General features: G+C 42.2%; 1 protein-coding gene across 2 annotated transcripts in view; it reads right to left on the minus strand.

Moving 5' to 3' along the window:
* Positions 1–935: 935 nt before the first annotated feature.
* LOC107220646 (mucin-17) overlaps positions 936–26,582 on the minus strand; it is a 38,543-nt gene continuing 12,896 nt past the window's right edge. Inside the window, exons 2-8 of one of the 2 annotated variants that reach the window (XM_046739298.1) lie at positions 22,077–22,186; positions 15,874–15,921; positions 15,268–15,738; positions 14,895–15,182; positions 7,560–14,814; positions 3,513–7,469; positions 936–3,416 (exon numbers count right to left, since the gene is read on the minus strand). In XM_046739298.1, coding sequence (XP_046595254.1) covers positions 3,314–3,416; positions 3,513–7,469; positions 7,560–14,814; positions 14,895–15,182; positions 15,268–15,738; positions 15,874–15,921; positions 22,077–22,167 — 12,213 coding nt within the window. In that variant the 5' untranslated portion in view covers positions 22,168–22,186 and the 3' untranslated portion in view covers positions 936–3,313. Of the gene's footprint in view, positions 3,417–3,512; positions 14,815–14,894; positions 15,183–15,267; positions 15,739–15,873; positions 15,922–22,076; positions 22,187–26,582 lie in introns of both variants that reach the window. The other variant, XM_046739297.1, reaches the window with a different exon arrangement.

Below are 26,582 nucleotides of genomic sequence, written 5' to 3' on the forward strand. Positions count from 1 at the left end.
ATCACGATATTTTTGTTCACGCCTTTGATTTGATAATAAGTAAACTCGCGGATCCATATTTTATTAACGTAACGCCTAAATCGTTACAATATAATAAAAGAATATTTGTTTCAAAGTTACGGCATATGAAAAAACAATATTTGAACGCTATTTCACAAAAATTTCATCCAGAAATGTTGAAAATTCAGCCGATCAGAACTGGTTTTCAGAGACCCAATATTTTCGTGATGGACTACATAACTTATGCTAGCTTAATCTGAAATCAAAAAATCAAATATTTTCTGTTAATAAGTGAGTACTACTTGTACTTGGAAGAAGGATTCGAAATGAAATTTTGAATCTTAATTTCTACGAGATAGAAAAAAAAAAATTTCAATTGGATTTTCTGAAATTTCCAATCCCATGTAACCCCTCAAGAATTAATTGAGTGAACTTTATGATATCACCAAGTTCAACTTTAAACCTCTTTAACCATGAAGGATAAGTGTGGAGTAGTTACATTGAACTGCTCATATATCTGTGTATATCTATAAAAATGTCCATGTGCTATTACCATATTCAACGTGACATTTTTTGCCTCAGTCTTTTTATGTTGAGTTGATGTGGTTGATATGGAAGCCACCTCATTGACTTCCAGAAGTCAGATCTAATGGTTTTTGGTGTTTATAGAGATACACGTTTCCGTATATTACATACTTACACGTTAATAATAAGTGTGAATTCGAAGCACTCGTTATAAATAGTCAGAGTGTGTTTTCATGGCTTAAATAATTATTCCCTTTAATAACGGTGATTGTTCTACACGAAGCAATTCACGATACAAAATTTATGGATTCGTAAATGGAAACGGCATTGGGTATTGGTTGAAATGAGATGGAATTTGGAAGGATGTTTGCGCACATTTTTTTTGTTAGCACTGAAAGAACTGCAGCTAATATTTTTGACATATAAAATCATTTATTCATATAAAAGGACACTTTATATACTAGCACGTGCCGTCCTAAACCTACCGTAGGCTCTTTCAATCGGTCTTCGTCTCCATGCCGCAATAATCTTATCACATACATAAACATGCAGTAACCGATAGGGACTCAATTAGAACCGTTATACGCTAGTTTTCGTTGAGTATAAAAATGTCCGTTCCAAATCGCCGTTGCACTGGGGATAATCAGTCGCCGAAATTTCATAGCGTATTCATACATATTATTTAATTTGCACGAAGGTTTATATTGCTGTATAATTCAAATGGTATATATTTTATGAAGGTTCTTCTGTTTTTTTTTCTTCTTTCAACATTTTTTTTTTTTTGTTTTGCCTTTATATAATTACATGTATACTGTACGTACCATTATATTATTGTTATAATTGTAATCGTAATATCTAATATCAATTCATTTTAATTAATATTATTACTAACGCATAAATGGATATATAAAGATAAATTCCTTAGTTTGACTAATCCCTAAAGGTGGCGCTATGAGAATGACTCGATGTCGGGGGTAATCCTTTTTTCTTTCTTCTATTCGTACATAAATGATTAAGAAAAAATCATGAGTATGGAACACGTATTACGAAGGCATTCCGATTTTTACGCATAGAGGCGAACGCTGATTAATCAATCGTATGCCTATTCGGGAATTACACCCCCGCCTCGTAACGCCTAGTCATTTCCAAAACGCAGGAAAGTTGTCTAGCTATGCGAAATATACACAGGGATTGCTAGTCCGAACGTTCAAGGGTTAGAAGCCATTCTTCACAATCAAACTATAATATATAATATCATGTATAAAAAATGTATACGGTAGTAAAAATGGCAAGCTTCTCTCGATCGAACGACCCGGATCGTAGCCGGACCGCACAGCTAGGCGGAATTCTGTGATATAATATAATATTTCATTTATATTAGTCAAATACAAAGAGTATAACAGACTTCAAGATTTTTGAGGAAGGCCAGATTGTATCTTCGACTTCTAATATAAATACAGACATCAGATTTGTTAAGTCTCGTACGATGACACGGGCCTTTGTTTGTATATTATAGTATATCACCTACATTTCTTTGTTCGATGGAGCTTCAAAGTGTGATGAAATCGCATATTGACCAATTATTCTGTATTCAACTACAATGATGAGGTAATTTGAAAAATAAAATAAAAAAAATTCCTTCACGCGAGGTGAATTGAATTTAATATTGTTAGAAAAATTGACGTTCACTTGGTTAACACTGCAGAAAAATTAATAAAAATACGATCATTACAAAGAAATTTTTATATTTTTACGGCACTTTGAAGCTAGAGAACAAACAAGAATTTCATATACGCTGTATTAATTTTAATTAATTATTATTGAGAGTATATTGTATAAGAATCATATAAATGTATTTTATACGATGTCAGCTCACCGGAGAAGCATTCTCAAATGAACTTTCGGTCCTCCGAGCGAGCTGCTGTTTGAGCTTTGAAGTTGTGTGTACGTTTATCATATAATGAATGAGAGTTTAATGTTCCCCTTACTATTATTAATTTTAATCTTTTTAGCCACGATTGATAATAGCAATTACGGATAATTGGAGGTGTGTATTTGAACATCGATTGCGAATGTCCTCGGTCGAGAGGTTCATCAAAACCCCGAATCATGCGCGCTCATTTTCCAAAATCTCTTAATTGATTTTTTCGAGTAGCTGTTATCCACCGTGGCTCAGCTATATAATTTCTAACTATCTCATTTTATTCTGCCTCACCCATCTTCACTTTTTTCTCATTACTACATCCTTTCATAATCTCATTTTTACGCTCTCTTCTTATTATCATAATACGCCTAGATTCATCTCGATGATGTCGGTGAAAGTGATATGGCTAAGTTGTTGTCGCTAAGCGAAAGCGCCTTTTTTTTGGCACTGACGAAGGCACAGTCGTAAGTCTCGTTTGTTTCGCAGCTCTGATCGACATCGATGAAATATTTCGTACAGCACGATAGCAACATTACGATTCAGTATAGTTACTTATTATAATTGTGGCGTTTATCTTGATTTTTTTCTTGCATCCTTTCTTCTCTTACTTTGCTTTACATTTTGTCAGCGTAAATGTGCCTATTACGATTAGCTATTTTTTCCCTTCGATATATGTATACTGTTACCCGCGTATATATGTATATGCATATGTGGGTATATATGTATATAGATATATAATATAAAAAGGTTTACGTTTGGCTACCCAGTTCGTATTTGTCGGGCACATTATTGTCTGTGTTCCGCGCAATGGTTAGAATAATCTTAATTCACTTTTTTACAACACTGTTTTTAAAACTTCAGAGCTCATCTTCTCCTCTTGGCTGTTGCAGCAGCGATCATTTGCCTCAGCATAGGTTCTGGACTGCAGACTCGTGGTTCGCACTTCATATTACCATCTCCGCCACATCTGTGAAGTAAACGAAGTTTTTCAAATATCGATTGTCACTTTACAGACAAATATTCCCTTCCTTATTGTGGGAACTAATTCTATTTTGTTACTTACGTGCACTGAAGGCAAGGGCCTGATGCAGATGGAATGGTTTCTCCAACTCGGTATGCCTGTCCGCGAATTTGGCAGCCACTTCTTCTCGCAGCGCCTTTATAAGCGTGTGACAAGAAGTGAGGCGGCAGAGTTGTCGTTGTCGTTGTCGTTGTGGTCGTCAAATTAAGCGAGGTCGCCATTGATACCGGACATTCGTACCTCGGGCAACAGAAGCCGTTGATGGGCTCCTCGTGACAGCCAGGAATTGGTGGCGGGCAGCTTTGCTGAAGGCAGATAATATCGCTTCGGAAACAGAAGCAGAAGTCGCAAGGATCATCTCTCGGTATCTGTTGAGCAGACACGTAGACCTTGCCACCATATCTGCAAGTGCCCGGTCCGTAAATGTCCAAATCATCTCCTTCGTAGTCATCGCTATCGCCGGTGTCGTCAGATTCTGGATTCAAGTAGGTTCCGTTGTTTATTGGGAAGTGGTTGTTGTCCTCGACGGGGACCGTTTGATCTGGATAGGCCAAGCTTCCTTGAGGAGCCAAGGTACTTGTGATTGGACGTCCGAAGTAACCAGGTTTCATCGCAGGTTTCGTCTCCTCAATCGAATCGTGCACTGAAGGTACAGGAGTATCTTCTGATTCAATGGTCAACTGTCCTTCCGTATTATCAACTGCAGGTTCTTCTGGGACTTCTTGAGTTTGGTCTGGAGTTTGAACATGTTCTTGATCTTCATTAGTTGGTTCCGCGGGTGTTACGGGAGGTACGGATCCAGCTGGAGCAGATATCTCAGTTACTTGATGTTCGGTGTCATGTTCCTTCTGTGGAACCTTCGTCTGCTCGTTCTCAGTTTGCTTTTGATCTTCTGGAATAGGAGATGCTGTCGAGATTGGCTTCTCGCCCTCTTCTGCGGTGTTCTCAGCGGTACTTTCCATCGATTCCCCTTCAACCAGTGCTGGCTTTGTTGCCTCAATTAGACTTTCTTCGACAACCGATGGATTTTCTGAAGCAGGTTCATTGGAGAGGTCTGTGGCAGGCTCAAGAGTTGGTTCAGAAGTTTTAATTGCTTGTTCTAGTTCAGGGGTGACTGGTTTTTGCTCTGGCTGTCCTTCGATCGGCGTAATGTTAACTGGTATTTGTTCCTGTGTTACTTGTTCGGCAATTGTTACCAACTCCGGTTTCACAGATTCACTTATGTTAGTCTGTGTTGGAACCTCTTCCATGATAGATTGAGTAGTTGATACTTCTTCTTTTGGATAAACAGTTGGTTCTTCTGGAGTGAAATTGGTAGATGTACTTTGCTCTATGGATTGGGGCGGTTCAATGATCTTCTCTTCGTTCATAGCGGTTTCCTGGTCTGGTCTCGTGTTAGGAATAGGTATTTCAGTGTTTTCAAACAGTCCAGATTCCTCTGTGGGATGTCCAGCAGCCACGGTTTCCTCTTCGCTGTTTTGAGTTGGTTTTGGCGTTTCCAAAGGTTCAATTGAAGTGACTTCAGGTGTTGCTTCTTCTACCGGAGTATTTCCGTCAACCGAACTTTCTGTTAGCGCTGACGTTTTGACATTATCCTGATCACTCAGCTCAGTTGTGGATTCCTCCGCATTAACGTTTTCACCTTCTTCACTTGAAACAGACTCAGGTGTTTTGATATGATCGGTTGCAAAAAGTCCGGCAGTGGGCGTTTCAGTTGTAACTGTTTGTTCAGGTGTCCCTACTGTTGGCAACTGTGGTTTGGTTTCGTCATGTGCGACTGTAGTTGGCACTTCTTGGCTATGGCTTGAACCTGGCTGAGGTAATTCAGTAGCAATTACTTTTTCATCTTCACTCGGAGTTGAAGCAGGTGTTTCAGCGTGATCGGTGGAGATTGTCTCAGGAGTTTTTACTTCAGTCTGTGTTGACGTTGGTGTTTCAGGGTTCTCTTCGGGAATCACAGGTCTAGCCGTTGGACCAGCTTCCGGAGCAAGTTCACCATTTTCGTTTGTTGTTGGGGTAGAAGATTCCTCGCTCTCCACAGATGCAGTGTTGGCTGCTTCAACCGATATACCATGGTCATCAAGAGTTGCACTTGTGACAGCCAGTTTGATTTGATCGTCAGATAAAGGTACACTTGTTGCTTCTCCTTCGACTGAAATGCTCACAGCTTCCTCGCCAACAGTTGGCACAGGTATCTCACCTTCGCTAGGTGAAGTAGGTTCTGAGGCTGTCTGGTCAGTCGGGATAATTTCTTTCTCTATGCCTTCGGTCGGTGCGAGTTCCTCCGTATCTTCTTGTGATGCTGGAACGATTTCTGGTTGTAATGTAGCAATGGGTTCTTCGGAGTGGTCAGGTGAATCAGGCTTGGACTCAAGTTCTTGAACTGGGATCACTTGCTCTTCAGCGTTTTCCACAGGAATTGGACTTTTGGTACCAGATGACGATGTTTCAACTGCTGGCAGCTGTGCTGGGGTAGTTTCTTCTTCTTGACTTGCACCTGATACAGCTGTTACGCCTTGATCGGGTGAAACAGATTCGGAATCTTCCATTGGAAGCGTCTGAACCTCACTGCTAGTAGTCGACGGAGGCGCCTCAGCGCCAGATTGTGGAATTTCTACCAAACTCGGTTGTTTAACTGTAACAGCTTCACTTTCTTCACTCACAGATGATACTGTACTAACAGGACGAACCTCGGGTTCACCTGTCGTCACATCTTGGTCTGGTAATGCTATCTCAGATATTGGTTTCTTTTCTACATCAGGTTCAACCTCAGTATTTTCAGCTGCTTCGGAAGATTTGGCGGGTTGTAACAAAACAGGACCAGTGGGTTTCTCAACATCAGAAATAGTTTGCCCTTCTATGTTCACAGTAGATGTAGGCTTCTCGGTATTTTCAATCAATACTGGACTAGTTGTGGAATGTTCTGCTGCTACAGTCTCGTCTTCTTGGTTCACAGTTGGCGCGAATGTTTCAGCAGTCTCAGGTGACGCCGGTTCAGTCGTGAGCTCCAGAGTCGGTGTTTTGTGGTCTTCATCGGTTATTTCGGAAATAGTTGGCTTCGTACCTTCTTTGGATGTAGCTGGTGCAATTGCTGGTATTTCTACACTGATACGCTCACCGTTAGCACTAACTGGTGGTTCGGATGATTCACCTTGCTCGGAAGTAACGCTTTCTTCAGGTACAGTTGTTTTAATGTCTTCTTCGGATGAAATTGGTCGAGTTGTTTGTTCTTCCACACCAGTAGGCTCATTCTCCGTATTCGCTGTTGGTTCAGATGATTCAGCAACTTCTGGATTACCAGTTTCAGTAGTTTCTCTTATTTCAGTTACTTGGCCTTCAGTACTTTCAGTTGAAGCAGTAGGCTCACTTACATCGTATAATTCTGGCACAGTATCCACTGATTGACCACTTTCGATTACCGGTGTCGCTGATGTTTCATGTGAAATTGGTTCAGCTTCGTGCGTGTTAACCTCGGTTGCCTGTTCACCAGGGTTCTCGTTAGGTTCAGTTGTCTTCGTGGTATCCGGTAAAGAAGACATGATCGATGGCTCCGTTTCAACTATAACTTGGTCATGTTTTTCTACCGTCGACGTAGTTGTTTCAGAGCCAACCGTTAATTCTTGCTCAGCGGTCGGTTGTGTTGTCGGAGCAGCAGCTTCCTGCGGTTGTAGACCAGATACGGGAGTCTGTGCTTCACCTTGCTCGCTCGTTTTAGTTGGCAAGATTTCATCTGTAGTGACTTCAGAATTCGAACTAAGAATAGGAAGTTCACTGTCAATGTGTTTTACCGGAATTACTGTAGAACCTTCTATTTCATCCTCGACTTGTCCAGCAGGAGTTGGTTCAGACGACTCAGCGTTATTGGATAAATTAATTCCATCTGTAGGTACCGGAACTGAAGGAGACTGATCTTCTGAGCTTCCAGTAGAAACGGACGCTTCAAGCTCTGGATAACTTCCGATTGTTGAGCTGTCAACAGGAACTTCTTGTTCACCCTTTTCAGGCTGCTGTTGTAAGTTTGATTGGTCTTTTGGAGAAGACGACTCATCGGTCTGCTTGCTTGGCTCGGTTATTTGGCCGTCTGATTCAGATTGAGGCTGAGGTACATGTTTTTCTGGGTGCTGACCAATTGGTGTAGTGAGTTCATCTGTACTTTCTACGATTGACTGATCGGTTGGGAGCACAGGACTAGTTGCTATAGAATCAGTGAGTCCGGATGTCTGCTCGTTATCGTCTGTTACGGATACTTCTGGATGTTCTGTGTTTTCAAAGTGCTCTTCAGATCCACCTGTACTTTCATCGACGGGAGCTACTGGTTCAGCGGGTTCCTTTTCGGTAGGCTGTGAAATGTCATCAACCTGCTCTCCTTCTTGTAATACCCCGACAGGTACTACAGTTTCGTTATCTATTGGTTTTTCAGAAGCTTCATGATGTTCTTCGGGTCCAACATCTTCACTAGCAGGGACTGCTTGTTGATCAGTCACCGTTTCAATCTCTACAGCAGGCTTATACTGCTTGGTAACATCGGTTGTTTGTTCTTCGCCTGAGGTGCCTGTTTCAACAGGGTGTTCCTCGCTGGTTGGAATTACTTCTGGACTTTCTTCACTTAATGGTATGAGAGTTACATTTGTATCAGTAACTGTACTTGTTTCTTTATTGGATGTAGGCGTACCCTCGGGCTGCTGAGCAGAAGTGGTTTCATCTACAGTTGTAGCAGGAATTATGTTCGGTTCGTTATTTGTTATAACTGCTTTAACAGGGATTTCAGAAGGTTCGATAGGTGATTCTGGCTTCTGTTTTTCTTCACTAATTGGTTTTTGCTCTTCTGTCGGCACTATTGCTTCTTCAGTTTGTTGATCAACTACTTCTGGCTTGGGATTTTGTTCCGTTCGATCAGTAACAGGCTGTTCGGGAATTCCATTTGTTTCAGAAGCTCCAGATGGTTCTTGTACAGGTACGGTTGGTTCAGGAATTTCCTGTTCGATGGGTTCAACAATCTTTTGATCAAGGTCAGCAATTGATTCAACGCTTGGCGTAGTGCCTTCATCAACTGCTACAGTTGGATGCTCTTCGGAGTCTGGTGTTACTTTATCTGATGGCTCAGCTGGATATTCAATAATAGGCGTGCTTGATTCTTTAGAGTAATCATATGTAGATGGACCATGGATTTCTTCATATCCAGGAGTGTGATTATCTGCCATCTGACTATCTGATTCCAAATTAACAGTCGGCGTAGAATCACAGGAGTAAATTGGGCAGCAAGAGTCCGTGTTGGTGTGAATGGGCATACAGTTGGACAAGTGGCTTGGTGGTGGTGAGCATTCGACAAGATCACAATGAACTATACTGCTAATGCAAAGGCATTGCGTTTGACATAGATTTGCTGGTGGAATACGCGAATTATTGGCAAAAGATTGTCCATCTACAAGACAATTGCCTTCCCCGGGAATGCTCGAGGGTACATTATCACTGAACACTTCCGGTCGTTTCTCGGTGGTAGTTTGATCTTTATCCACTTGACTTGGGATCTCAGAAGGTACTGGTTTACTTGGTTCACTTGGCTGTTGTTCTTCAGGAGTAGCTTCAATTAGCTCCTGTTCTTCCACAGATGGTTTAATTGGCTGTTGTTCTTCGACAGATGGTTCAATTGGCTGCTTTTCTTCGACAGATGGTTCAATTGGCTGTTGTTCTTCGACAGATGGTTTAATTGGCTGTTGTTCTCCGACAGATGGTTCAATCGGTTGTTGTTCTCCGACAGATGGTTCAATTGGCTGTTCTTCTCCAACAGATGGTCCAATTGGCTGTTGCTCTCCGACAGATGACTTAGTTGGCTCTTGTTCTTCGACAGAGAGTTCAATCGGTTGTTGTTCTCCGACAGATGGCCCAATTGGCTGTTGTTCTTCGACAGATGGTTCAATTGGCTGTTGTAATCCGACAGATGGTTCAATTGGAAGTTTTTCCTCTTCTACCGTCTTTTTTGGTTCTTCTGGGATGATGACAGTTTCAGTCGGTTTTTCGTCAGATGGAGATTCTCCTGAGGGCGTTTCTTCGGAAGTAATAGGATTGACTGGTTTCTCCTCAACAATGGACGGTTTAGCTGATTCTCCTTCAACGGTTTCAATACCAGACGGTTCTGTTGGATTTTCTTGTGATTCTGGAACTTCAGTAATCTCGCCTTCAGCTATGCGAGTGTCAGAATGTGCTACTGGGTTTTCTTCAGGAGCAGAAGCTTCTATAGGTCCTTCTTCAGGTTTAGCGATCATGGTTGGTTCAACTTCACCGAGCAGAATTTTTTCGTCATCACTGGTAGAAACCTCGGTAGGCTGCTTTTCGGGTACTGAAGACTGAGGAACGTTCTCAACAATTTGAGGTATTTCTGAAAGCGTGTCTTCGGATACCGAAGATTCAGTTGACTTCTCATCAGCAATAGAAATTTCAGTAGGTTTTTCTTCTAGTATAGATGGTACGTTTGGTTCTCCTGCGATTTCAATCGATTCTATTGGTTTTTCTTCGACAATTGAAGATTCTGTTACTTCTACTGTAACAGCTGTACCTTCAGTTGGCTTTTCTGCTGCAATTGAGGGTTCTATTAGTTTTTCCTCACCAACAGGAACTGGGGTAGGATTCTCTGCAATGACTGAAGGTACACCTAAATTTTCTTCACTTTCAGATGTCGTAGCTGGCCCTCCTTCGGCAGGTTCAGTTTCTGTTATGTTGGAAACTGGTGTATTAGTTTGCTTTTCTTCGGCTACAGAAGCATCACTAGGCTTTGTCTCGGTGACAGGTAGATCACTTATTGTTTCGTCTGTAACTGAAATCTCTGTGGGTATTTTTTCCGTCAACGAAGTACCAGTTGGTTTCTGTTCGGTCGCTGTCGCACCGGTAGACTCTGCTTCGATGATATTTTTATCGGTCACGACCTCTTCTGAAACTGGAATATTTGTTTGCTCTTCTTCGACATTCGTTGCATGAGTTGGTTTATTTTCGGTTTCGAATGCATCCTTTTCTGCACCAACTGAAGATTCTGTGTGCAGATTTTCACTGTCTGAACTTTTCGAGGGTTCTTCTTCAGGTATGACAGTTTCAGTTCGTTCAGTTGTAGGGGTCGATGACTCGATTGGTTTTTGGTCGATGAAAGAAGTATCGACTGGACCTTCTGTGGCAACGGATGGGTTAGCTGGTTCGTGGTCTGTTGAAGCAGTTTCAGCAGTTTTCATTGTGGTAAGCTCAGCCTGGCTAACAGCGATGACAGAACCAGCTTCCGATTCTACTTCGGCAATGGGCGTACCACTTGGTTCGCCTTCCTCTATGGAGCCACTGGTTGTTTCGTGTTCTGCAATAGGAGTTTCTGTTGGGTTCTCTTCAATGATGGAATTATCGGTTACTCTCTGCTCTGTTTCTGGAACTCCTGTCGGGTTTTTTTCTGTTGCAGAGGCTGTGGCATCTTGTTCCTCCTCTGTCGATGATTCTGTTACTTTTTCTCCACCAACAACGACCACAGGTGTTTTTGTTTCAGTTAAAGATTCTTCCGTGGAAATTTCAATGCCAGCAGGTACATTAGGTATTTTCTCTTCCTGGACAGAAGACTCCGTCGGTGTTGCCTGTGTAGCAGAGGCTTGGAATATCTTTTGTTCTGTCACAGGACTTTCTGTTGGTTCTTCATCAACAGGGATGCTGGTTTCTTTCTCATGTATGATTGAACTTTCGGTTGGATTTTCTTCGACGATGATAACACCATTTGGTTCTTCTTCTACGCCAGGGACCTCGATCGGTTTTTTTCCATCAATAGAAACCACAGTCGGTTCATTTTCTATAAGAGAAGGTTCCGTTGACTGTCCGTCGGAATTAGACACATCAGTTACTTTTTGCTCAACAAATGAAATCTCAGTAGGCTTCTCATTGATACCCGATGTAACTGTTGATTCCTGACCGGAAATAGAAGTCTCTGTAGGTTCTTGTTGAGATTTTGAGATGTCAGTTAGGGTATTCTCCGTGGTTGAAGCTTCGTTTGGTTTTTTATCAGCATTCAACGGCTCGTCTTCCGCAACAGACGTTTGTGTTAAAATTTCTCCAGTAATAGACGTCTCTGTTGGTTTTTCATCGGAAATAGGTGTCACATTTGATTCCTCATTAACGATAGGGGTTTTCGTTGGAGTTTCCTCGGAGGCAGGAATGTCAATTAATTTTTCCTCTGTACCGGAAGGCTCAACTGGATTTTCTGCATCGAAAGAAGCTTGAGTTGACAGTCCTTCAGAAACGGAAGCCTCTGTCAGCTCCTGTTCCACAACAGATTCTTCAGATGGTTTTTGATCGATGATTGAGATTGTCGTGAGTTCTTCTTGAATGATTGAACCTTCTGTTGGCTTCTCTTCGGTAATACGTACATCATTTGGCTTTTCTTCAGCAGCGGTATTCACTTCGCTAGGCGCTTCAGGACTGATGGGAGTTCCGGTTTCTTGTTCTTGGGAAATCGAAACTTCAGTCGGTTTGTCTTCAGCAGTGACACCACCTTCAACAGGATTTTCGCTTGAAATAGAGCTTTCAGTTAGCTGTTCTTGGGGAATGGCAGTTGCAGTTTGTTTTTCATCAGCTGTAACAGGTTCGTTTGGTCTTTTTTCTGGTATCAAAGTAGTTAAAGATTCTTCTGTAGGAACAGGTGTGTTTGACAGTTCTTTTTCAGCAATAGAAACTTCAGTTGATTCGCTTTCATTTTCAGAAGATTTAATTGGTTTCTCTTCTACAGCCGAATCCGTGACAGGCTTTTGTTCATCTCCTGAAGCCCCTGTGGGGTTTTCTTCGGGTAAAGAAAGTTCAGGTGTCTTCTCACCATGAGTAGGAACCATCAGTGGTTTTTCTTCAGCCACATTTTCGGCTGGGTACTCGCCATTTGCTACTGGTTCTTGCGTTTGTTGATCTTCTTCAGCAATCTCACCTATACTTGCCGTAGGTTCCAATGGTTTTTTCTCAATTTCAGCTGTGGCCTCAGTTGGGAAATTTTCATCCTCCACAGGTACATGGTTTTGTTCGCTGTCCGTTGTCACTGGGGATTCAGTCGGCTTGGTATTCACAGAACCTTCCAGTTCTACTTCTTGAACTTCTGTTGACACTTCGGGAGATTCTGAGGCCTTGACATCGCTTTCAGTAGGCTCGTCGAAGATTTGCTTACTACCGTTTTCTTGTTCATCAATAACGTTTTCCACAGGTAGTATTTCTGTCTGAGTAGCTTCAGTTGACAACTGACCGATTACTGTAGATTTTTCATGTTCAAGCTCTTCCTGGGGGGTCGGTTCGTGTTCCTCTTCGGATGAAGCAGGAGTGACAGTATCCTTAGAAATGTGTGGAGCTTGATCCTCGTGTGAAACAATCTCCTCTACTACTCCAGTAGTAACCTCCTCCTGTCCTGGAGTGATTTCGGATTCAGTCGTCGGTCCAATTGGTGGGATATACGTTGCAGGAATTTCATCCTGCTTGTCAGTTATCAAACTGTCGGGAACATGAGTATGTTGAATTTCGTCAGATACTTCGGTGGCATGCAGTTCATGAACGACACTTTCATCCTCAGCTTTGACAACTGGAACCCGGTCAGAAATTGGAATGCCTGTTGGTCCTTGTTCAGGGATATCAACAGATTCTTCATGGTCGTGAGCCGCTGGTTCACTAGGATTTTCGACAGCAATTGGACCTTCAGGTTGTTTTTCGTCCGTAACTATCGGCTCGATTGTATGCTCTGTATCAATCACTGGTCCTCCGGTCTGTGTTTCTGAAATTTCAGCTTGACTGGGAACTTCCGATGTTACCCCATCCGGACTAGGAACTTCGCCTATCGTGACTTCGCTAGCTGGGACTTGACCTATCGTAACTTCGCTAGTAGGAACTTCACCAGTTGGTAATTTGCCTGTTGGAATTACACCTGTTTGAATTTCACTGGTTGGAGCTTCGCCGGTTGGAACTTCATTGGTTAAAACTGCGCCTGCAGTTGGTTCTTTGGCCATATCACTGTGGTCGATTGTATGCCCTTCGATCGATCCTGATTCTTCTGTGGATTTGTCTTCGTCAGCTGATACTACCGTAGGTAATACAGTTGGAGAAACCGGTGTCTCCACTGATTCGTTCTCATGGCTTTCGGGAAGTACGCTGATCTCTTCAACAGAAGTAACTGGCGTAGCTGTTTCCTTGATTGGTTGCTCGGGTACTTCTGATTCGGTTGGTTTTAAAGTAGAGGTCTCAGGGAAAATCGATTCTTCTGAAGGTTTGGGTTTTGTAAGTTCAACTTCACTGGGGAAGATGACGATGCTGCTGTCTTCAGTTTTGGCGCTCTCCGTTGGCATCAATTCTGTTACTGCAGGCTCCTTTGTGACTTCTTCATCAGATTTTACTCCCTGAGTTGGCAGAGCTGTCGATTCTTCAACAGCTATCTCATCATTTTCAGGTAGAGGATTGACTGGTTCTTGTGGTTCACTGATAGCTGGTATTTTGGACGGCATTTGTTCTTCGCTTGTCACGCCCTCTGCCGTTTCTTGCTCGATTCCAGATTGTGTTGGTTCTTTTAAGATCTGCTCATCTGTAGACCCTTCATTTGATTCCTGTACATTATTCATTATTTCAGTAGGTGTCGGTCTTTCGAGTATGGTTTCTTTCGTTGGTAATTCATCCGTGGTCTTGATTTCATCTTCAGAAACGATTCCGTCAGTCGATTGATCTTCAGTTGTCTTTATTGCATCTTCGGAAACTGTTTTGTCTGTAGATTCTATTGGGCTTATTGGTTTGCCTTCATCAACGTTCACTTCGGTTTGTTTTTCATCGGCAGTCACTGTAGGTTTAACTTCATCATCATGTTTAATCGAACCATGAGGCGCTTCTTTTTCTTCATCTACAGTAGTCACTGGCTGTTTCTCACCGATTACTGCAGGCAATTCCGGTAAAGCGACGTCAGTTGGATGCAGATCTTCTGCTGAGTTTATCGGTGTACTTTCAGATTCGACTACACTGGTTCCGATCGGAATCTCTGCAGGTTTCGTCTCATCCTTTGCACCACCTGGTAGCTCTGTGGGAATTGCCTCGAATGGTTTCACGGTGTGTGGTAAGATGCCGTCTGCTTTCACGGTTTCTTGTTGGATGGGACCTTCAGTCACAGCCTCATTTTCTCCAGCTTGTTCAGGAATGGTATTGTTAGCGCCAGGAAAGACGTCCACCATCTGCTGTGGTTGGTTGTTATCTTCATCTACATATCCTAATCCCGGAATAGGTGATTCAGTAGCTTTCTCTTTATAGGGATGGTCGGGGATTGAAAGTCCCACGCCCAACTGTGGCTCCTCCTCAACTTCTGTTGGACTACTTTCACCATCTACAAAGAGAAAAAATAATTTTATAAATACGGGATTGGAACAAATTTCTGATATCAAACAGTATAAACTTATTACTCACCACATTGATAGGTGGTGGGACAACATTTGCCCTCTGGAGCAGGTTGAGGTGTGCAGTGCTTGCCGTGAATTTTCATTGGTATCTTGCAATCTTGAACTGCGCAAACAATGTCACCGCGGAAGCAGTAGCAGTGTTGGCATGCTCGTCCCGAGTCGATGAGTTCTCCGTCATTGTATGTATTTCCGTCGCGGTAACACATAGGGGCGCTCTGCCCTGGAGCAACTGTTGTAGTCATGATAAGTCCAGGAGTGGTAGGACTAAGGGTAGTCGTTTGTTCTTCGTCATAATCTGAAATTATGATGCCCAAAATTTTAATACGTGTGTACAAAATTCAACGGTAAGTGAGATATAAATTACAGAAACTTCAACACACCACAATTATATTTGACTGGACAGCACACTCCGGGCAAATAGACTGGGTTGCAGCCTGCGACACGCAGGGTACATTCTTGCATAACACAAGTTGTTCTGTTTCTGATGCAGTAGCAAAGTTCGCAAGGATTTCTCGGGTCTACTGGTAGCTGAGCACCATCAGCATAGAATCTCTCGTCAACTCGGCAGCCGTAGTTGTCATGTGCACCAATTTCGGTGGAGCCGATAATCGCTGGTGAATTTGACGTAGAGGTCAGAAGTTGTACAGGGACTTCTGGGCAAGTGATGATCGGACAGCATTGATCCGGTCGTTTTTCGACTGTGCAGTTTTGGCCGATAGCTTTTGTAAATGGGCACACCCTGAGGTAGCACATCAGCATTCGGTTGTGGCAAGTACAGTTTAAGCATGGTTCATTCGTTACTATTCTATCGCCTTCTTGATAGCGTTGGAAGTTGTAGTAGCAGCCAGATTCTACATTTAGAAAAAACAATGCAATAATTAATTGACACGTCGTCGATCAATTACACTGTTTGAACGTCCATTTATTTAAATTAGTCAAAACTTCAACAAGATCAAATAATCTAAAGGACAGCCTTAAGAACTCACCTGCTCCATATTCCGCAATATGCGTCGTATCGTGTTCACTTACAGGAGCTGTAATCATAAAAACACACACGTTATGCGAATGATATTTATTTTGGCTTCATATTGTAGACGGAAACAAATTATTCCTAGCACGTAGCTTCGTAGTGCTCGAATAATACCACGTAATTATAATCAAAATCAACAAGGCTCTGAAATAGATTGCACTCAACCGATTACACAAAGAGAGAAGAGAAGTACATGCGGAGTTGAAAAATGGAAGAAAGGTCCGCCTGTCATGCACGTTACCCTATACTGAGAAGGCATTCATCATCTGATGCTCCGAGGGGAGGTTACGTTGTCCGGGAAAGCCGTTGAATGAGTCAACGCGTCAGATGTACCGCCGCGTGTGTGCTGGTGCAAATTCTCGTTACCAGCTAAAGCTTAGGGTCCTGAATGTTCCTCACCCTATTCTATTATTCTGTGTCTTTCTAGGAACGCTCCACGATAATTACTGGAGATTAGAGTGTCTGAAGTAGGGACTCCCAGGCAACAACTTTGTAAGTAAATCAACTTAGATCACTAATATCAGGTACCGGTTTTCACAGATGTGCAATTCTTAGTTTTCTACGATATTTTTTTTTTGAATTCACCTTATGTCATCGTACCAGTTCCGTTGCCACGCTTTGCAAGTACCACTAGTTTTATATTTTATTTCTTACGCTGCCCACGCGCATGCGAACAAGAGAATCAGCATTCCATGCTGGACACGCGGACAGTTTCCAATGAAATTATTTGTACCAAGAAATCTGCCTCGACGAATGACACCCGAGTCACATAAGAAATTCGCAGCAAAATACCTACGCATTATAAAATTGGGTACAACTTGATTACGATATGTACTAGTACGTAAAGTTAGTTCAAGTCTAAGCATTGTGGCGAATGTGCCAAATTATACATTTCTGAAAACATCGTTGAGGATTGACCGGTTTTGACGTGCTGCAGTAGTCACGCATAGTAGTACATGAGTTTAGTAGTTGTCCCGGTACGTATAAGGACATTGATTACTTGGCTGATCGTATTCTGGTCCGAGAAATGAACAATGAGTTTTTTTACGATATCAATATTTCTCAGAAGCCTTCGGATTGTAAAAAATTTGATCTTTTTTTGGAATCAATAGTGACAGTCCTGGCAACAATACTGACAATCGCTAACGGGTCATCATTGGCAGCAAAGATTAACTAGGCTAAAAAGTAGAATCTTTTCTCTTTGTCAAAAGTGTGTGGAATCGCCTGAAACGGCACTTTAGAAGTATAGTTAAACAAGATTATCATTCTTGTTCGACTCTGTTGCGAGGTACAACAGGTGAAGACCGTACGACTAGGATAGTCTGATGAAACCAATTTGGCATAAGGATTCGTGACTGGACATACACGATCTCAGACGGAAAAACTCTAATGAGTATCTTTGCCTTGAGGTGCCAAGAGCATGTAACCATAACGTCTGAGGCCTAATACACTCAAGGCTAAGGAGACTCAAGCTGTAGAATACAAAGACGCGTCATAATGATGGTGCACAAAAAATGGACATTAGATGTGCCAAAATGAATCTGACGGCGCTGTGTTACTAAAGAGTGTTAACTAGCTGATTAGAGCTATTTGAAATAGTGACGGTCGTTAATTTGAGCTCACGATTAACACCGAAAACATCTGCGTTTGATTAAGGAAGTAGATTCACCTACGCCGAATCTGGGCGAGTAATAAATTACGTAAAATGTCGCACGGGAGATTGCGGCATATCGAGTACTCAACTACAAGCAGCTTACAGTTTTCATTTCTACTACACAAAATGTTTCTTCAGAGTGATAAAATTGATTCCTGCGATAAACCCGCCATTAATTACCCACTCGTCATTTAATATCACAGCTTTTTGATGAATAACTACATCCTATCGGCTTATCCAATAGAAAAACGTCCCATTAGTCACGAATTCATAACGTATTCCGAGTAAAAGCACTTACATATAGTGCCAGAATGTGTTATCATTGATTATCGAGCCTAACCAAGACTAATCGAAATTAGCCGGTGCGCACTACGCTAAAAATAAACACGAGACGAGTTCTTCAGCAGAGCTAACCAGGCTGGTAGCCTCCCAGTTCATTGTCGGAATATGTTACATAACGTGTATAAGGTAATAGCTTTTTCCGTCGGATGGATGATCTGCTTGGCGCTGGTTGACTAGTGTGCAAAATGTATCTCGTAAGCTTGTACGTACATTTATGAGTAGGTGTAACTTGTACCTGCCTGAAGGCGATATTGGCAATGTACGTGTAAAACTGATGAAATCATACCATGGCCTTGATGTGAAAGTTACCTTTAGAGTCGACCGGTCATGCGCGTGCACAGTTCAACGGGCACATTCGCATGAAGCTGCTTCGACGAGAATCGTCAACGAAGATCTCGTAATGAACGCGAAACCCACCAACTCAAAGGAGTAAATGATTTAAGCTATATTACCAGAGAAAAAAACACTGATTTAATAGCACGGTGATTACGAGGTTGCGTCTATTGGTCCAGGCTTGTCGGTTCTCTCTGTGCTACTCCTACACCCTTACCGTGCCTCCTCATCTCGTAAGGTATATGAAGTAATGCCTCTGCTGCAATAACTCGACAAGGTAACCGTTAAGAAGAATTCCAATCTCTGAACCTGATGCGCAACTTGCGGATAGTCAATTTTTTTCCGAAGACGGCCTGCTCGAAGTCGACTGGTGAGATTACTTAACCTCTGCGTTGCACTGACGTAGCACCCACACGTTCCGCTATACCTTTCCCCGCATGGCCTCGGTTGATCTCTGCACCTTTCCGTTTTCCCCGTTTCTGCGCAGAACTGAGACCTCTAGTCTAGTAGAAAATATCTCTTCATTATGAGATGCCACAGACACAGATGCTCGTATCTCTTGTCTTAATAGTCATCGGACAATTCGTTATACTAAACTGTACCATTTGCAGTATAACGCCTTACACGCGGTTGATATGTCACCACGTAATGCACACGCATCGTTGCACGTGTTTAGGTAGTCATAATCACTATTCTGTTGCCAGCGGCCACTGCCGCCTTTGCTAAGAGGTTACAGGCTTAACCAGTACTCACAGCCTAAGAAATGTGGGCAAATTGCTATAATCCACTGCTTGACAGTTAATTTTATTTTATCACCTCTTCTAGCATGGTGAAAATAATTTCTACGACATTCTACGAAAACACGTAAAAATTTAAAATCTTTGAAGATGATTGTTTTCACGTAGCTTTTTCATAGAAAACGATGAAATATTATGAAAAGATATTTGTGTCTACAACTCTTTTCAGAATAGAAAATGAATAACCATTCCAAAACTGTAAATAAAACTAAGTGAATTTTTTTGATAAAATACGAACGTCTACGCAACATTATGACGACCATCAATTTTCTGCTACAAGACCAAAAATATCTACTGGTAGTAACAATATGTATGATTTCGCGAACACTTGTAGAATTGCACATATGAGTAAGAAAATCTCAAATTGAATAAGAACACTTAGAGTCTTGCGTAGATAATTGTAAAAATCTGGGAGTTCTCATGAGTGTTGATGAAATTTACAACTTGGAAACCAAAAACTTGTTTTTCGCAGAAATTCGTAAAAAAAAAACCAATTCTTGATAGGATACTTTATAATGTGATTACGAATATCTACGAGACGGTATTAAATACTGTTTGTGAATTACTGCTATATATAGCATCTCTTTGACAAAGAAAACTTACCAAAAACAGATTAAGTTCTACGCAGAAAGGGGGTCTGCGATCAAAGACTTTTTACGCTTTTTGAATATGATCCCGATGAGTTTAAACAATACGCCATATAACTTACAATTGACCTTGTCTTATTAGAAGTAGGGGAATGTGAAAAAATCAAAACATTACTTGTTTCCCTAAGCAAGGAATTCTACGATATTTTACAAAAAAATTATATCGATTTCAACAATTAACATCCGTACAACGATCGTGAAAAGGTAGGCCATTCTACAACTGGCTGTGGAAAACCACAAAATTCTACGACAAAGTCTATTTAGAAACTACGATCGTCTTCCGAGTTCTCTAAAAATCGTAAAGTTTTTCGTGAAGAATCATAAGAATTTTCTTCACCAGGTTAACCAATTTTTATCAGCTGGATTCCATCATACCTCTCAAAAAGATTCAATACCAAAATATTCCGAACCCGTGATTCGTTTTTTCTAATCTATACTCAGCGAAAGAATTACTTGGTATGAACAAAATTTTTCAACTATGCACAAATCTCTGTCCCACGCATGTTTAATGGTTTTATTGATGGATTTTGTATGACACATGCAGAAAATATTCCAATTTCCTGAATATACATATTTCCACACTAAAGAGATTACTTTCTTGGTCAACACTTTTAGGTACCAGCAATGAGACTCAAAATTTCGGTTCGTTGCGAATAACTTGAAGAAACAAGAAAACGTAGTATATATTAAAGATCGTAATGGAGGATAAATAGAGGTTCACCCAATATGTTCCACATTGTTCTGAAGCATGTAATTTAGTCAATTGCCGATTATTGAACAAGTCACTTCGAATCCGAGATGAGTACAGCAAATGTACAGACAAGCAGTAACAAATGCGCAAATGTGTGCGACCTATGGTTTCCCCATTCAGCAGCTCAACACTTTATGAAAATGAGTAACGAGTAGTTTGTTTGACAAATTTCTCAGACCACGAGGCTTGACAAAGCGAATGTAACATAAATAATAATGTAGGACTAAACACTTTGACTTCACAACACTAGATTTCGTTAGTTGAAAAGTTGTGTACCAAGCTCTTGGAAGAAAGAAACGGGATAACTGTGGCGAGACACATGAAACATTTTTTTATGGGGCTCTTGAACCAATCCTTGAATTACCGCTGAACTTGACCTCGGCAATGAGTCGTCAGGCCTGCACAGGGTGCGCGGTGTCTTGGTGAAAGTGGTCTCGCCGGTTGCCGAGGACAGTGAATGGTGTCCTCGCGGGTTAAGCTGCACGCAAGTAACTGATCCAGGAGACACGTCGATGTGACCGTCAATCTCAGATGTTTACCGACTGTCAATGAACTTCGCGTTACTAAGCTCAAGGAGCTTGGCAACATACGTCGACTAGCGTGAACTGAAGGGGTCTTTAACCCTCGCTAAACCGGCTTCACTTGAACGGAAGTCGATCATCGAGTACCGCGAACTCGGTCTTCCAATGACATCGAAGATGTTGACGCTCCTTCGGGAACGAATACGGTCGCGTATATACCTCTGCGAGAGCCCTCCAGTTCTACAGAAATTTATCTTACAGAGTAAAGGTCTTATAGAGTGTGGTCCTGCGATATACATTTAACTTGAAATGATAAATATAATCTTTTTTACAGAAAAATTATTCTACGTGCCGCAGTTCTACTGAACATAAATTCAACATCGGACCGATTCGACAGAGTGCAGTTCTACAGCCATTTATGGAAAGGGCATCGTTTCTACAGAGAAATAATACCCCGTTACCCTGTTCTATAAAGTTCTTCAGAAGTTTTTACAAAAAGTAAAGCCCAATTTATTCTAGCTTTCTGGGTGATACAAACGCCTTTTGCGATCTTGTCAGGGAATCGGGTGTTGTGGTTTCGGACATGGTATATTATTCTGACCTTTGTTAAACAATTTTTCCCTAGAAGTGATCTCTCCAGAAAAAATCTCAATTTCTATAAAACTGCACACTCTAGAATCGATCTTTCGTTGAATTTCTATTCTATAGGACTGTGGTAGGTAGGATAATTATTCTGTAGAAAAGATTACGTTTATAATTTCAAGTAAAATGTTTTCTGTTGGATTCTAGTCTGTGGGATCTTCATTCTCTAGGATCGCACTCTGTAGAACAAAGTTTGTGTAGAAAAGGTTTTGCAGAATATTCTCCGTCAGTATTTTACTCCGTAGGATAAATTTCGATAGAACCTATAAATTTCCGCCTTGGCAGTTATCGACTCTGCCTCAGGCATGAGAGAAACTATCGCAATTCGCCTTTCTGTGTCAAACGAATGAATAAAGCGAAAATTTTGGAAGCTGATTCTCTTTAGGGACGGGGAAATTAGGAGTTTGAAAAATGTTGAAACGATTTGGTAAAAAAATTTCTAAAAACACATCTAGAACAAGTAAAAACTTACCAGCGCGTGAGCAACAAATTGTTAGAAAAGCGATAACCAGGAACAGGATCATCTCCCCGGGTCGGCTCATCCCGGCACTCAACGCCGACATGTCGGCGGTTCTTTGTCTTCTGCAAGTTAATAAAAGAAATTCTGGTTATTCTCCAAGTGTGAAGAGGCGCGAACTCGGACTTTCGTAAAGTCCGTAGCAAGTGTCTGTGAAGCGCAGTGTAAATATCATAACGTGAGAACTTTTTCGAGGGCTTGTTTCAAGTACAGGTTATGAAAATTTGCAGTACGCAAACACTTTGAAATGTAAAAAGATAGGTGCATATCTGCGAGAATGCGCTTATACGTCTCAATTTCATAAGCGCGGTACTTTATCGCACGAATGAAAAATCAAGACTCGCTCAGCCGACAAGAATTCTGAATTCTCGCGACGCGGCGACGCCAGGAAAATTGACCCCCGAAGTGTTTCTTTACTTCTCCCTCTTTCAATCGCGGCTTTATCGTAAGCGTGGAAAATCGGGACTCGCTCGCAACAGCGAACGAGGATCGACTGCCGGGAGGTTTCCGTTAATGCTCCAAGTGCTGCGAGCTAATAGCCCCGTGATCGTTAACGCCAGTTCCGTTTTGCACGGCATAAGTTATAAATTACACCTTAATAATTGCAATTACGAACACGTGAGGGGTTCGATAGTCGAGAAATGGAATGAAATAGGTAAAATCTCATCCTCATTGGTAGCTCACACGATGCTTAACCCCAAGGTGAACGGCGGAGGTTGGCGACGACGCTTACGTCATTCCGTATTCTCGTTACAACCCATTCGATGCGGAATTCGGTGAATGGTCAACGACTACAGTAGCGTGTGCTCCGTCGACTTCCTTCCCCCCATATTTCTCCTCTTCGGGACGTCTTGGGTCTACGTCACTTAGCACCACCTCGACACCTGGTGCATATCAATGCACTACCGCCATCTCCGTCCGTCCGGGTCCCTTTACTCCCTCGAACCACCGGACTGAGACTAATTCCACTTACGCTCTCGACAAGCTCTCCCAGCTCGTGTTTGTTACACCCAACTCTTCGCATGCCTATTTCTCGCCTCAAGGAACATTCATAGTTCTCGGTATGTCGCCATAAATTCATTTCTTTTTTTTTCCTTCAACATGTCTTTTCTCACCCTTGATTCAAAATTGATTCTTGTTGCAAACCACTTGCGTAGTCACCGTGTTCTTTGTTTCGATAATAGATACAGACGGATACCCGTCGATCAGGTTGCGTAATTTTGATCCAGGGAAGTAATATTCCTCGTTACTTTGAAATCTTTTTACATTTACATGCTTTTTATACTCTATAAGAATTTACCTTTTGCAAGTATTTTATTTCGCGACAAAATTGTGAATTCATGAATACTTTTGAGGTTTGTAACCATAAAACTTAAAATCTGAAGTACTCCTTTTCAGGTTTATTCAGTAATATTTAACTAGCTGGAAAAATACTATCGACATCCATTTTTTAATTTCATCATGACGTATCATCGATAATCTGAGACAATTTTGATACACGGTTTACAATCATTGAAGTATACTTCGATTCAATATTCACAAAATAAAAAAAAAATTACGAAGTCAAATACAATCTCTTTACGTGGAATATTTACCTAAAATAAAGTTGAAAATTCATTAAGCCTTCATGTATAATCTTCCACCAATAAATGGTAATTAATTTCCTTTACACGTAATCAATTTCTTATTATACCCGTTGCGCAATTCTACGATGGAAAATTCTACTTTTTCTGATTGTTTTTATACATTGTACGCATATCGAGTGACGATAGCCCCGCCTTTAATGAAGTAAAATGCCCCCAAAAAAAAAAAAAAAAAACAAAACATGTTACCGTGTTGCAAGGAAGTTCACGAGGTGATCGAATGTAAAATACAATCGATTAGGCCGATTGAATCATGAGAACGTTCTTATCTTTGCAAAGAGTCGACAGACAGATCGTCATCGCCAACAGCTGGTAGAGTCGGTCGAGTCACACGTGACCTCCCGAGGAGCTGAAATCGAGTTTCACAACGTCGAAACGTTGTAATTAACTGGCCGATCGATGAAGTCCCGATTGTGATTCGGCTTGGCATTATGGGCGGAAGACAGGGCCGAGGATGACCGCCTCGATACCGCTGCGCGGCTGCCGTGGGGTGCCGGCCAGGTCGCCCGAGCGATTCCGTTACTGCCGGAAGGCTCGAGAGGCTGGCTCCTCCGAGCCATTAGCGTGGAACGCGGAATATGATTACAGCCTCCACCTCTGCGTCGACCCCCACCCCCGACTGTCGGTGAGGGGGATCACGTCACCCGGGCGGTCACTCTGCCCTCGCCTGGACCTCGTAATCCCCCCGTGAACTCCCTTCGAGTTCATTTTTTCCCTCCATTAGACGTCTCATTGATTTGTTGGGAACCATAAACCCGCTTAACATCCCGTGACTAATGACGTTTCGCCACATGCGGGCACCGCTCGGGAATATTGTGCACGTGTAAAGTGCCGCGCGCGGAGCGATCGTTGCCAGTCGTACCCCATCATCCTATTCAACGCCGTCGCCAGGATGACTACGCGATTTCTTGCGCAATTAGCACGCTTCATTTTCTGCAATCGGATCATTTTCACCATCGGGTCCGGCCCTCCCATCCGACCTCACGGCTCAAAAAATTAACACCATTCTTCTCGTTCTGCACGATCAGACGGCAGGTATTAAACCGGCGAGGTTTACTGCAGACGATTCCACTTCGGAATATAACTGAAACTGATCGTCGCACAGAAGCGCCGTGCTGAATCGGGATGTCACGCTCGTACAGTGATATCGCCTTAACGAGCCCTCCGGAACGAGGAAAAAAAAATGGCATGATACCTGGCTCCTCGTGACCTCGGTTCATCCTTCTGGCTGTCAAGCGGCTCGAGTTAACAACAATAATTGTTTGGAACTTGATCTTGAGGTCTTATTCCTGACTGGCTCAAGGTGACAGGAAGTCACGTTTTGGTTTGTTGATCATTGGTAATTGTGCTAATAATTAAATACGAAGCAATATTTTACGAAATTATATGTATCCGATTTCTTATTCAGAAGAGAAGCTTCTACCGCATATTGTACCGTGTTCGCACAATTTTTATGACATTGGTTCAATTTTGATGAGTAAAATGTGGAAAATACTGAGAGTTCCTACAGTGTCCAACGATAATATTTAAGTTACTTCTTTACTTTTGCATAGCTATCACGTCTTGCTGATAATAATTAATATATATTAGTATTCTGAAACGAATATTAAAAATATGAACTTCGATTCACCTCACTGACGTTTTTTAACCAGTTCAATAATTCATGAAGTTTGAAGTTTGAACCTGAATATTTTTCTTACTTGTAAAAATTATAACTGACGACTATCCGAATCAACCAGTAGTCTTAACATCTCGTCACTGAAGATATTTCAAAGAATTTTTCTGAAGAATTTCTGCGACACGTGTAACACGCAGACGAAGGTTAATCAATAAGCACCAAGAACCTATCTGCCGTTTCCAGCCCGGAAGGTCGCGGCTTACAGTGGCAGTCGTTCACCCCCAAGGTGTAGGTATTATTCGAAGTTATAATGAATATGGCGCGTTTCGCGATGATCCTGAAAAAAAATAATTCCCCTAACGGTAATGGCAATTGGTCCTTCTTCGCCGTCGCCGTAATACGTGGCGCAAGGGTCACACGCGTTACTTTGCCCCGAGGCCCGATGGTCACTCCGGGGACGAGGACTTCCGCGTGCCACCGTCCAGCGCAGCGGACAGGTTGATGGCGAGGCTCGTTACCAGTCAAGATTTGACGCTGGGTAATGAAATGCCACCGCCGATTGCCAAGTTCGGCAACAACCTGGCCATCCGGTTGTGACTCGATTGCTTGGACTTTGGCAGTCGCGAGATTATGCAGTCTGCTTGCGCGGATCGTCTCGCGCGATGATTAACTCAAAATCGACCCTGGAGTGAGCGGCGATCTCTTCCACGGCATGCAAATCCCAGCCTGGAGCCACGTGCACGCTGGGACATGCCCATTATCATGCCCTAGCGCGGTGAGTTATACGCTTATGGTTGTAGGCCTCGCGCAGTGACGATGTGCGAAGGAAAGGATACAGCGGTGGTAATTGATGACTTTTAATGGACTAGAGATTACGGTGTTATAGCGAGTTTTAATTACCGAGATCACACGTTTGTTATATGCGGGCACCTATCTCGGTGTGATTCAAGACGGTACGCTGCCGTCGGGGCACGACGTCAAGAGACTTTGGAATGAACGGAATAGGAGATGTGCAGGTAGATAGAGACAGCGATGGAGCTTGGGAGATGTGAGAGGGGAGGAAAAAAGTGTAAATGTTATTCATAGCTTCTAGAGCTTAACTCCGCGTCTCCGTCCATTCAACGATGAATAACTGCGATTGCCTTCCGTGTAGTTTCTTTCGGTGTTAAAATTATTCAAGTAGACATAGGTGTACTCGGA

Source organism: Neodiprion lecontei, chromosome 5, assembly GCF_021901455.1.
Source record: "Neodiprion lecontei isolate iyNeoLeco1 chromosome 5, iyNeoLeco1.1, whole genome shotgun sequence".
In the NCBI taxonomy this organism is placed as follows: Eukaryota; Metazoa; Arthropoda; class Insecta; order Hymenoptera; family Diprionidae; genus Neodiprion; species Neodiprion lecontei.